The 11,703-nt window shown below is 37.9% G+C and overlaps 2 protein-coding genes across 3 annotated transcripts; both read left to right on the top strand.

Moving 5' to 3' along the window:
* Window positions 1–630: 630 nt before the first annotated feature.
* LOC125211907 (transcription factor bHLH157-like) lies at window positions 631–4,542 on the top strand. The gene is made up of 10 exons (XM_048111869.2): window positions 631–1,259; window positions 1,680–1,769; window positions 1,854–1,962; window positions 2,044–2,085; window positions 2,185–2,244; window positions 2,339–3,352; window positions 3,442–3,543; window positions 3,656–3,793; window positions 3,874–4,008; window positions 4,102–4,542. The coding sequence occupies exons 1-10, from the start codon at window positions 1,150–1,152 to the stop codon at window positions 4,279–4,281; spliced, it is 1,980 nt and encodes a 659-aa protein (XP_047967826.1). The 5' UTR covers window positions 631–1,149; the 3' UTR covers window positions 4,282–4,542.
* A 744-nt stretch (window positions 4,543–5,286) lies between these two features.
* Window positions 5,287–10,748, top strand: LOC125215321 (oligopeptide transporter 7-like). 2 transcript variants are annotated; one of them, XM_089068857.1, is made up of 6 exons: window positions 5,287–5,465; window positions 5,566–6,020; window positions 6,099–6,196; window positions 8,401–8,970; window positions 9,386–9,641; window positions 9,803–10,748. In XM_089068857.1, the coding sequence occupies exons 1-6, from the start codon at window positions 5,423–5,425 to the stop codon at window positions 10,592–10,594; spliced, it is 2,214 nt and encodes a 737-aa protein (XP_088924983.1). In that variant the 5' UTR covers window positions 5,287–5,422; the 3' UTR covers window positions 10,595–10,748. The 2 variants fall into 2 exon arrangements, with proteins under 2 accessions (XP_088924983.1, XP_047972666.2); XM_048116709.2 differs by having other exon boundaries at window positions 5,560–6,020.
* The last annotated feature ends 955 nt before the right edge of the window (window positions 10,749–11,703 follow it).

Here is an 11,703-nt window from a genome sequence, read left to right as displayed (position 1 = left end):
AATAATAATAATAAAAATAATAATAATAATAATAATAATAATAATAATAATAATAATAATAATAATAATAATAATAATAATAATAAAAGTTACGTGAAAATGTAAGTAGCACAAGAAACGGGATATGATAAAGTATAGACCATTGGATCTCATTCTACATACAATATAGAATATACTGTATAGTTCTGAAAGTAACCATATAGTCAAACTAACTAAGATCTATATTTAATTTGGGTCATTTTCTTGTAATTGCATTTTCCATTATGAATATATTGCGAGTTTTTATCTAATTAATGGTATTTCACCTACCTCAAGTACTACGACATCACTCATCATTATTTCGTATCTCAAATCCCCAACCAAATAATAAAATAAGAATTCATATGGAACCGTAAATAGTATGGCATACGTCACACAAAGAATTTGCAAAATGAGATCAATTCCCATCTGAGTATCTTTCACAAACATATTCCACCCGGCATTAAAGACAGATATAAAGATTCCATAAATGCATTTACATAAATGAGGAAATCTTTGCTCCCTTGGAAATTAAAGTTTTATCTGATTTTGGTTTTTTCTTGATTTCTTTCTCCCCCTCTCTCACACACACACATATATATCTATAGGTCTTTGTATTAAATCCACTTTTAGCTACACAGTTTTTACAAAATCTGCATTTGCTGTTTTTGTGTTTTTTTTTTTCTCTCATTATGATGGCTTCTTTTTAAGCTTTTGGACATTTGGTTCTGAGCTTGAGAGACAGACATCCAACCTTCATCTTCCTACTACTATTACACTTGCTGTTTCTCTACTCTTCAAAAACCACCATTCTCACTCACAACCATTCATTCTTTCCTCTAAAATCTCTGTGATTGCTTTTTCTACCCTAATCTGAACCCCCTTCCAAAACCACTTTCACTTCCACCAGAGATTGCTTTTTCATTTTCACCTGTGTTTTTAATCAATCACCCCTCCAAAAAGGCTGCATTTGTTTGTGTTTCTTGATTTTTTTGTGCTCTCAGCTTATTTTCCACACCAATAAAGAAATCAAAGGAGATATATTTAAAAAAAGGAGAATTTTTTGGAGGTTTGCAGTTGATTGATAGAGATTTATTTACTTGGCGTTCTTGCATTTTCATTCTTCGACACATGCCTGCGGAAATGTTTGATTCAATGATGAAGAAAACCCTCAAAAATCTTTGCTCTAGTTATGGATGGTGTTATGGAGTTTTCTGGGGTTTTGATCAGACAAATTCATTGTAATCCTCTCTCTCTCTCTCTCTCCCCTCTCCCTTTGCATGTGTTTTCAAATGTGTAAAATTGTTTCATTGCTTCTGTTTAGAACTTTTATTGTACCACAAAAATTTTTAATGAAGCAAGTTTTTCCCTTTTTCTGTTTGTTTGTCTAAAAAAGTAAACACCTTTACTAATTACTTACCTTTCTTCGCAAACAAATTTTTTGTCGAAAAGGATACTGTTACTAGATTGATGATTAGCTGTGTTCCACTAATTTTTTTGGTTATAATTTCTAATGCTACTATATAACTCAGGTTGCAATCTTGCTAAAGACAAACTAATTCTTCTATCTAGATTTCAAGTTTTGAACTTTTTTCTTTTCTTATCTTGTTTTAACCTTGACTAACTTAGCAATTATTGGAACTTTTTTGTGCATGATTTAGACTATTGACATTGAAAGATTGCTACTATGAAGAACAAATTGGAGCGCTGATTGAATCTATGCTTATGCAAGCACATGTGGTTGGAGGAGGGTAAGCTATTTATGGTTCTTTAATTTTTTGTATCACCCCACATTTGTTTCTTGAATAGGAAATATAATGCAAATTACTCTGCAGGGTAATTGGCCAAACTGCATTTGCCAAAAACCATCTATGGTTGGATTTAGATGCTTTTTATGAAGGGAGAAATTGTGCAGTATCATTTGATAGTCTTAACAATTTCCAGGTATCTATTGGTCATTAAAGTTTTTTTTTTCCCCTTAATGTGATCTTTCTTCTAACTTGAAAAATGAATTTGTTGGCACAGGATGATTCTGAGTTCTTTTGCCAATTCTCTATGGGGATAAAGGTGTGTGCTTTCAAGAAATGAATGATGTTTGTTTACTTTTTTGAAATATTAGATATCATCATCTTCTCCAAATAGGAATTGATCCAATTTGTGTTGCAGACTATTGCTGTAATCTCAGTGGAAACGTGGGGAGTTGTGGAGCTTGGATCAACTCACAAGGTTACTAGTGTTTTTGTATCAACTCTATCTATGAAACAAAGTCGATTTCTGGAGACTCTTTTTAACAAATCTGCAATTTTTTGGTGGTTAGCAGAATCCTGAGATTAAAGAGTTTGTGGATCAAGTGCAGCAAGTTTTCAGAGAAATGGATGGGATTGAAGCTTTAAGAAATGAGACTCATTCAGATAGCCATTTCTTTGATTCTTGTTCTTTGCATCCTGATTCATCGTTTTCGAGTGGCATTTTCCATTCTGAGAATTTGATGGGAGCAGATCTGCTATTCGATTCTACCAATTTCCTTGATTGTGCTGCTTATGATGATTGTTCAATGCTGACCTCTTCTTGGCCTCATCCATCGCCCTTGTCCGAGCCAAGAGACGAACAATCTTGCAAAGATTCAAGCTCGAACGCGCCTCTTATCCTTCCAAAAGACATTTCCAACGCTCAAGATCTTAGTTCGTCTATCATAACTCCCACCGAGAAACTCTCTGGCTTACTAACTGTGGAGGAGTATTATGGCTTCTCACAGTCTGGTGGACTAATGAAGGGGTCAAGTTCGAGTGGAACAACTACAACTTCTCTACCAGCCAATTCATTACAAAGTTCAGTGACTTATGCCTTGAGATCAAATGATGATGCTAAGTGTTCAATGAGGGTCGAACCTGTTGAGAAAAACCCGGTGGCGTGGACTGGATCTGAATGTATCTCACAGAATAATGTTGGGAGCAAGTCCAACAGTTTGTTCTCCCAGTTAGGCCTTGACCATCTTTTGGATACTAGCAGCCCTTGTTCGTTTGAGGATCAGCCATTGTCAGCTGCTAAGAGAAGAAGAACCGGCAACTTCTCATGGAGCCAAAGCCAAGTGAAACTTGATGGGATACTGAAGCCATATGACCCCGAGGCAAAGAATAGTCAAGTTAGTAAGGAGCCGCGTTCATGTGTTGATGATAGTTGTTCACTGGATGCTAGTACTTCAAGGAGGCATGAGGAACAGGTGAAAACCAAGAAGAAGAAGGCTAAACCGGGGAGCAAACCAAGGCCAAAAGATCGACAGATGATCCAAGACCGGCTTGGAGAGTTGAGGGAGCTCATTCCCAATGGAGAGAAGGTTAGAAAGAACATAAATTTACCATATCTATCTATCCACATATAATTATAGAATTACCTTCTTGACATAGTTTGTTGCTTATACAACAGATGAGCATTGATCGTTTGTTGGAACGAACCATCCGACACTTGAACTTCATGCAGAGTCTCAGCAAGCATGCTGAAAGTCTTAAAGAGATTGCTAAGCCAAAGGTAAAACATAGACTATTTAGTTATATGTGACACTGAACCTTCCATCTTTGCCTTTTTACAAGCCCTTAGCATATGCATAAGTACTAATTCCAATTGTTTTATATCATTACAGTCCATGGAGGCCTGTCAAAATCAGTCCAACAATGGTGGTGATGGTGGAGTTACGTGGGCGTATGAAGTTGGCAATGATGCTATGGTTTGTCCACTGATAATCGAGGACCTTAGCAAATCCGGTCAGATGCTTATAGAGGTAATCAGTTGATTTCAAGATTTCAATTAGAAGCTTAACCATCAACAAGAAAACTAAGCAAATTTAGACATTGTTTGCAGATCCTCTGTGAAGAACAGGGCTTCTTCTTGGAGATCGTACAGATCATTCGAGGTTTTGGGTTGACCATCTTGAAGGGGGAGATGGAAGCTCGTGAGACGAAGAAGATATGGGCTCATTTCATGGTGGAGGCTGAGGTAAAAACCTAAACAAGCAGTATTGGAAAAGACATGGCTTTGCCATTTTTTTATCAAATCTTCGTTGTTGCTTACGTAAGTTGTTGTTTGCAGGGGACGCGTTCTGTTACACGTCATGAGATGTTCTCGTCTCTCATTCATCTCTTGCAGATGACGGGGCAGGGTGCAGCCAACGGGGGCGAGGGTTATGGCAATGTCGGTTTCAACAGCTTTCAACCTTCTACTTCATTTCCTCTCAACTTTGGTGATGCCCTTCAATGTGCAAACTTGTGACAATGTCTCATTGAGTTTGATGACTAAACTGATACAAAGGCTCATAGTCTTAGTCTCTTAGATGATGTGAGAAATTGAGTGTTGGAGTATATATTTATATATTGATATATAATAATTTTGTTTTCTTTCTGTGTATGAAGGGGAATTTGTTAAGAGGAGAAGAATGCTTGTATTCTCCAACTAAGGGTTCCCTTTTAGATGTTTCTTGTGGGTAGTCTCATTTATTGAAGCTAACAAATTTAGTGGTTGTTTATAGCTTAATTTCTGAATTGTGATGTTGCATTTCTGTTTTTTTTTATATAAATAAATCATTTAATTGTGTGGCTCCATGTTACTCTTTTTTGGTAATTAAGATTTCAAATCTTTCGAAATTGGGCTTCAGTTAGTTGCCAGAGTGACCCATAAAGCCCGTAGGCCCAAATTACATCTCTTGTGACCCATCTAGCAATGTTTTTAGTACTCCCACGCGTCAATCAAGTAAAAGTTACTATTATGCATTTGTCAACTTTAGTTTTGTTATGTTATAAGCTTATAACTAAAGATTTCATACAGCAACTAACTTTTATCATATAGTATTGGACAAAATTATAGGATGCCTAAGAAAATATAACATTTGTTAGTAAATTCAGGCCAAACTGAAATTGATAAATGTGTGATTATTGTTGGCCTTGATTAATAAACATCAATCGCTAGTTATTTACATCGCTAGTTATGATAAATATTTGTGATCTTATTTGTCTAAAATATGAAATTGAAAGCTATTATCAATCAAAAGCCATAGTATAAAAAAGAGAATAAGTGTTAAAGATATTATGATTTAAATATAGCAATTGGCTTGGATATAATATAATATACCAAAAAATTGACAAGTCAACATCATACATTTAACTACATGCGGACCATGATGTAGCATTATAATTAAGTTAAATAATGCAGTAGTAATGATTAAGCCATTTAGCACATGCAGATTGCTATTAGTCAATATACAAATTAACAATATTAATATCTACACCCACACCAAACTAAACCTTCAACATCATCTCCAATCAATTCAATTATGGAGTAAGTAAAATACTAGAACAGCTGATTCCTTCCATATTCTCCCAAGATTCAACTTCTTGATCCCTTTAGGTAACAAAACATGGAAGCAGATTCATCCGATGATCAAATCACATCCCCTCTATGTAAGTTGATGGTATTCATTAATTAAACTGAGTCCGAATCCGAATCTGAATCTGAATCTGAATCTGAAACTGAATCTTGTGTTTATATTATTAGTATCAGTGACGCAGAGTGATGAAGTGGAGGCGGAGAACTCACCGATCAAGCAGGTGGCCCTGACGGTGTCGACCTCAGACGACCCGAGTCTGCCCGTGCTGACCTTCAGAATGTGGTTTCTGGGGACGCTGTCGTGTGTGCTCCTCTCCTTCCTCAACCAGTTCTTCTGGTACCGGACGGAGCCCCTCTCGATCACCGCCATCTCCGCGCAGATCGCGGTGGTGCCGCTGGGGCAGCTGATGGCCGCCAAGATCACGGACCGCGTCTTCTTTAAGGGGAGGCGGTGGGAGTTCACGCTCAACCCGGGGCCCTTCAATGTGAAGGAGCATGTGCTCATCACCATCTTCGCCAACTCCGGGGCTGGAACGGTCTACGCCATCCATATCGTCACCGCAGTGAAGGTGTTCTATCAGAAGCACATCAGTTTCTCCATTTCGCTCATCGTTGTCATCACCACCCAGGTACTTAATTACACTAAACTAATCAAATACAAATACATGAAAGACAAAACATAGTATTGAATTAGGTTTGAATGGTAGGTGTTGGGGTTTGGATGGGCTGGCATATACAGAAGATATCTGGTGGAACCAGCGGCTATGTGGTGGCCGGCTAACTTGGTCCAAGTCTCTCTCTTCAGGCAAGTTCTTTTTTTAATAATATCGATCCATATAGACCTAGCAAATCCATTTCTATAATGGAGAATGTGGACACATAAATTTAATTTTGATTATGCCAAATTTTGAATTTGATAATTTTGAAAAATAATTTATACTATAAATATACTTTGTGTGATGTGCATAATCATTAATCCACACTATAAAATATGAGAAAACAGTTATCCTCAATGTGTGCCCGCCAATATGTATAATTGTTTTCGCTCCTTGACACATCGTCTTGTTTTGATATTATTGTTTTTTTGGTATTATATGCTGCTGTCATGTGACGAAACTAATAGATAGAAAGACGCAAGTTGCGTTCCACAAATTTGAATGCTTTTTTTTTATACACCATATGAATATATATACGTTAAGATAGTTGGGAGATATTCTTCTCTATTACTATGGCTGAGGCTTTTGCGCGCACCATACTCTTATATATAAGGAAATATCCCCAAAATTAACTTTTATTTTTTGCCAATCTTGTGAACATTTTATTTATGTTGCGTAATTTTTTTACTACTATAACTATAAAAAGAATAATTAGATCAATATTTATTCGTTAGGTATTTAAAATATGTTATTTATTACTGTATTACTACTAATTTGTTAAAAAGATTGATAGATATAATTAAAGATAATAAAGTGATGATTTCACAAGCGATATGACCAAGCACGATTCCATCCCGTTTTCAAAACATTCATTTCGAGTGATATTTTTACATGAACGATCCCAAATGTCAGAAAAGTTATAAAATAAGTAAAACATGAATATTTGGGACTTTTTACCTTAGTGTAATGACTTCTAGTATTCAACCCCCAAAATGATGGAGGAATTGTTTTCTTCCAGGATCATAGTTAGCTAGCTAGTAGACAAGATCTTTTTAGCCATCTTATTTTAAATTACTCCCTCCGTCCCATCATCGAAGATGACCCACTTTCTTTTTTCGTCCGTCCCAACTAAGATGACCCATTTCTTATTTAGAAAATATTTAAAATACTCAATAATCATTTCCCTCTCTTACTTTATTCATCTCTCCTGCTTTTAAACACCCAACAACTTTTTCTTTCACTTACTCTCTCCGTCCACGAAAATTTGTCCCAGTTTTTCATTTCCGTCTGTCCCCCAAAATTTGTCCCATTTCACTTTTACCATTTTTGGTAGTGGACCCCATATTCCACTAACTCATTCATACTCACATTTTATTATAATACTAATACTTTAAAAGTAGGACCCACAATCCACTAACTGTTTCAACTCACTTTCCATTATATTTCTTAAAACCCGTGCCCGGTCAAACTGAGACGAATTTTTGTGGACGGAGGGAGTACTTTTTTGCATCTCTCCTACTTTTAAACATCAACAACCTTTTATCTCTCTTACTTTATTCATCTCTCATACTTTTAAACACCCAACAACTTTCTCTCTCCCTTTTTAAACACTTTAAAATTAATATGCATAAAATCTCGTGCCGTCCCAAGAAGGGGTCTTCTTCCTTGGGACGGATGGAGTATTAACTTTTATATATGTCAAAAATAACAACAAACTTGTAATTTTAGTGACACTGAGAAATGTGCCACCAAATTTAGTTACACCTCAGATTCCCACATATAGAAGTACTTTTATTGCATATAAAGAATAAGTAAATGTTGGATAAGTTTCTGTTTTTATGATATGAATAATAATTACCCATCACAAAATGTCACAAATCTTTTTTAGTGATATTGGGGAGACATTTTTCATGCCACCGTTTGGATGCGTGTTATAGTGTAGTAGTAATCTTTATATATGGTCAATCATGTGAATATTCTCATTGGAAAATTATATATGCAGGATATGGAAGATCTAAAATACACATGATTGACAATATTTAGCTATTCAAACGATGTCATTTAATACACATAGTAAATCAGATTTTGAATTTTTACATATATAAGTGACAAGACTTACTACATCAATAAACTTAAATTAAACATGTAGGATGCTAGAATTTTTCGGGATTGAATAATAGAAAAAAATATCAAAGTTATAATATAATCCGACAATTTTTTATTATTGATAAAATCGACCAAACTTTGTAGTTTTTGGAGTATAATTTAAAGAAATGTGTCTTTGCAGTTGGGAAAGATATTAATGTGTAGAATTTAAAAGAAACGTAGTGATGCAAGTATATATGTAGAACAGGGCACTGCACGAGAAAGACGAGCGTGAGAAAGGCGGAGTGAGCCGCACTCAGTTCTTCGTGATCGCCTTCATCTGCAGCTTCGCCTACTACATTTTCCCCGGCTATCTCTTCCAAATGCTCACCTCCATCTCCTGGATCTGTTGGATCTTCCCCCAATCCGTCCTTGTTCAGCAGCTGGGCTCCGGCCTCCACGGCCTCGGCATCGCCGCCGTGGGCCTCGACTGGTCCAGCATCTCCTCCTACCTCGGCAGCCCCCTCGCCAGCCCCTGGTTCGCCACCGCCAACGTCGCTGCTGGCTTCTTCATCATCATGTATGTGGTGACACCGATCAGCTATTGGTGCAACATCTACGACGCCAAGGTCTTCCCCATCTTCTCCAATGATCTCTTCACCGACTCCGGCCAGATCTACAACATCTCCTCCATCATCGACTCCAACTTCCACTTCGACAACGACGCCTACCAGCGCCAGGGCCACCTCCACCTCAGCACTTTCTTCGTCATGACTTACGGCGTTGGCTTCGCCGCTCTCAGCGCCACCATCGTCCACGTCATTCTCTTCCATGGAAGGTACGTTTAGATAGTCAAATTCTGGTCCGTCTCATACTTTTCAAAATCTTAAATTGAAATTACGGAAGATAAATATTTTGCAATTATCCCTTCCACCTCATTTTTGGCAAAATATGCGATAATATGGCAACCGGTTTTAAGCACCTGGAAGTGTTATGAGTATGTTAACTCTCTTATTTAGAGTGATACTACATGTTTATGTGATGAGTGGCGTGTTTAAAATCGACTGACATATTATCGCATATTTCACTAGAAATCAGACAAATGATATAATTGTGATATTTTCTTCTTTCATGATTCAATTTTCGAAGTCTAGAACTGACCAAAATTAGTAGTATAATTTTTTCTTTTACCTATTTCGACTAACAGTAAGCACCTATTTAGACCATCTCAAGATTGATTTCGGATGGTGCAGGGAAATATGGGAGCAGAGCAAATCGAGTTTCAGTGAGAAGGAAAAGGACATACACACGAAGCTGATGAGCAAATACAGACAAGTACCAGAGTGGTGGTTTTGGTGCATTCTCGTCGGAAACGTAACACTTACTATCTTCGCTTGTGAGTACTACAACGAGCAGCTTCAGCTTCCATGGTGGGGCGTCATCCTTGCCTGCGTTATCGCCATCTTCTTCACTCTCCCCATCGGCATCATCACCGCCATTACAAACCAGGTCATCCCCTAATTGTACCATACACTAACTATTAGTCTCCTACAAATAGTAGTCGTCTAGGGGCAGTTTGGTAAGATAGATAACTAATGTATCGTAAAGTTATATGACTAAAAATGATCTAAAATGTGTGTTCTTATCATGTTTTCTGCATATAATTACAGACGCCAGGATTGAACATAATCACGGAGTACATAATCGGATACATCTACCCGGGATATCCGGTGGCCAACATGTGCTTCAAGGTATACGGCTACATCAGCATGACGCAGGCCATCACCTTCCTCCAAGACTTCAAGCTGGGGCACTACATGAAGATCCCTCCCAGAACAATGTTCATGGCGCAGGTGGTGGGGACGCTCATCGCCGCCGTCGTCTACCTAACCACGGCGTGGTGGCTAATGGAGTCCATCCCTGGGATCTGCGACCAATCCGCGGACAGCGTGTGGACGTGCCCGGGTGACCACGTCTTCTACGACGCCTCCGTGGTGTGGGGCCTGATCGGGCCGAGGAAGATGTTCGGCGACCAAGGCCTGTACGGGGCGGTCAACTGGTTCTTCCTCGGGGGAGCAGTGGCGCCGGTGATGGTGTGGGCGGCGAGCAAGGCGTTCCCGGGGCAGGAGTGGATCAGGCTGGTGAACATGCCTATATTGATCGGGGCGTGCGGGCAGATGCCGCCGGCGACGGCCGTGAACTACACGTCGTGGATCATACTGGGGTTTCTGTCCGGGTTTGTGGTGTTCCGGTACAGGCCAGTGATGTGGCAGCGGTACAATTATGTGCTGTCGGGGGCGCTGGACGCGGGGCTGGCGTTCATGGGGGTGCTGTTGTATCTGTGTTTGGGGCTGGAGGATGTTGGGATAGAGTGGTGGGGGAATAACCTCGACGGCTGCCCCTACGCCTCCTGCCCAACGGCTCCCGGGGTTATGGTACAAGGTTGCCCTGTTGTGTCCTAGCTATGCTTGGATTACAATTCATCAGTTATTTTGAACAACCAATTATGAACTGCATGTGGCTGTTCTTGTTCATATTGCTTCATTCGTTGAATTGGTTGAATTAGGGGGATGTCACATGATGCTATTTGAATGAAAACAATCTAGTACTGTTTCATTTTCTTCACCTAAAAATCTCATTATGGGAAGCTAAATCTTAGTATAATATTCTCCTAAAAGGAAAAATAATCAATAGAAGTTAAGGAGTTTTGTTTTAGCTGTATTTCCACAAGCACAGTTGGATATGGATATGTATAATGACAATAACATATGTAAAGTAACTAAACCAATAATCGCATCATTAACGCGCGCCAACACACGTTAGTCAAGTTATGCCAGCTATTTAAAGTATTTAATTCGAGTTCAAGGTATTATTGTGGTCTGGACTGATACACATGATAATGTTATGTTAACTTCCTATTTTGTCTTTTTGGGGGTTAATTACATGTAAAAGTAAATCACAAATCTCAGTGATGCTCTGTTATATTCATTGAAATAACGAAAGGTAAACGTTTTAAATTGAAAATCTTACTCTGTTTAAATTCTTTTGCGGAGCCATAATTTGATTAGTTCGATTTTATATTTGCATTTCCTTCAAAATCTATTGCTGTCGGTGCTGCATATATAAATGATTAACGTAATTAAAGCATCCCTAACGACACGTGCATAATTTTATGGTAAAAGATTTAACGAAGAGAGTTAAAATTATTGAGTGATGGAATTTAGTGGGACTCACGTTGTCAATAGTTCAATAATATTATCAAATTTATATCACCAATTAAGTTGCGGGGATAAAATACGGAATATTATCAAATTTATATCACCAATTAAGTTGCGGGGATAAAATACGGAGCACTCCCTCTGTCCCAACTAAGTATAGTCATTTTTATTTATTTTTTTGAAAAAATCATAATAAATACCTAAAGTGAATATATAGTAAAGTAAAAGTAAGAATCATGTTGATAAGAGTCAACCTTAACTATTTATTAGTATGATTTTTTCAAAAAAAGTGCAAAAAGAAGTGACTCAACTTAGTTGGGACAAAGGTAGTACTTCCTCCGTTTCTTCATGGT

Source organism: Salvia hispanica, chromosome 3 (assembly GCF_029641045.1).
Source record: "Salvia hispanica isolate PSC_SH4W2 chromosome 3, Shi_PSC_v1, whole genome shotgun sequence".
NCBI classification, from domain to species: Eukaryota; Viridiplantae; Streptophyta; class Magnoliopsida; order Lamiales; family Lamiaceae; genus Salvia; species Salvia hispanica.
Note: the sequence above shows the minus strand (reverse complement) of the source record. Positions and strands in the feature narration are given on the sequence as shown.

What these genes read in the sequence shown, in the direction of transcription:
- LOC125211907 (XM_048111869.2), top strand. Translation starts at nt 1,150, where the DNA reads ATGCCTGCGGAAATGTTTGATTCAATGATGAAGAAAACCCTCAAAAAT. An exon ending in TTTGATCAGACAAATTCATT is followed by an intron (nt 1,260 to 1,679) that starts GTAATCCTCTCT and finishes TGCATGATTTAG; the next exon opens with ACTATTGACATTGAAAGATT. An exon ending in GCACATGTGGTTGGAGGAGG is followed by an intron (nt 1,770 to 1,853) that starts GTAAGCTATTTA and finishes ATTACTCTGCAG; the next exon opens with GGTAATTGGCCAAACTGCAT.
- LOC125215321 (XM_048116709.2), top strand. Translation starts at nt 5,423, where the DNA reads ATGGAAGCAGATTCATCCGATGATCAAATCACATCCCCTCTAT. An exon ending in GTCCAAGTCTCTCTCTTCAG is followed by an intron (nt 6,197 to 8,400) that starts GCAAGTTCTTTT and finishes TATGTAGAACAG; the next exon opens with GGCACTGCACGAGAAAGACG. An exon ending in TCACCGCCATTACAAACCAG is followed by an intron (nt 9,642 to 9,802) that starts GTCATCCCCTAA and finishes ATATAATTACAG; the next exon opens with ACGCCAGGATTGAACATAAT.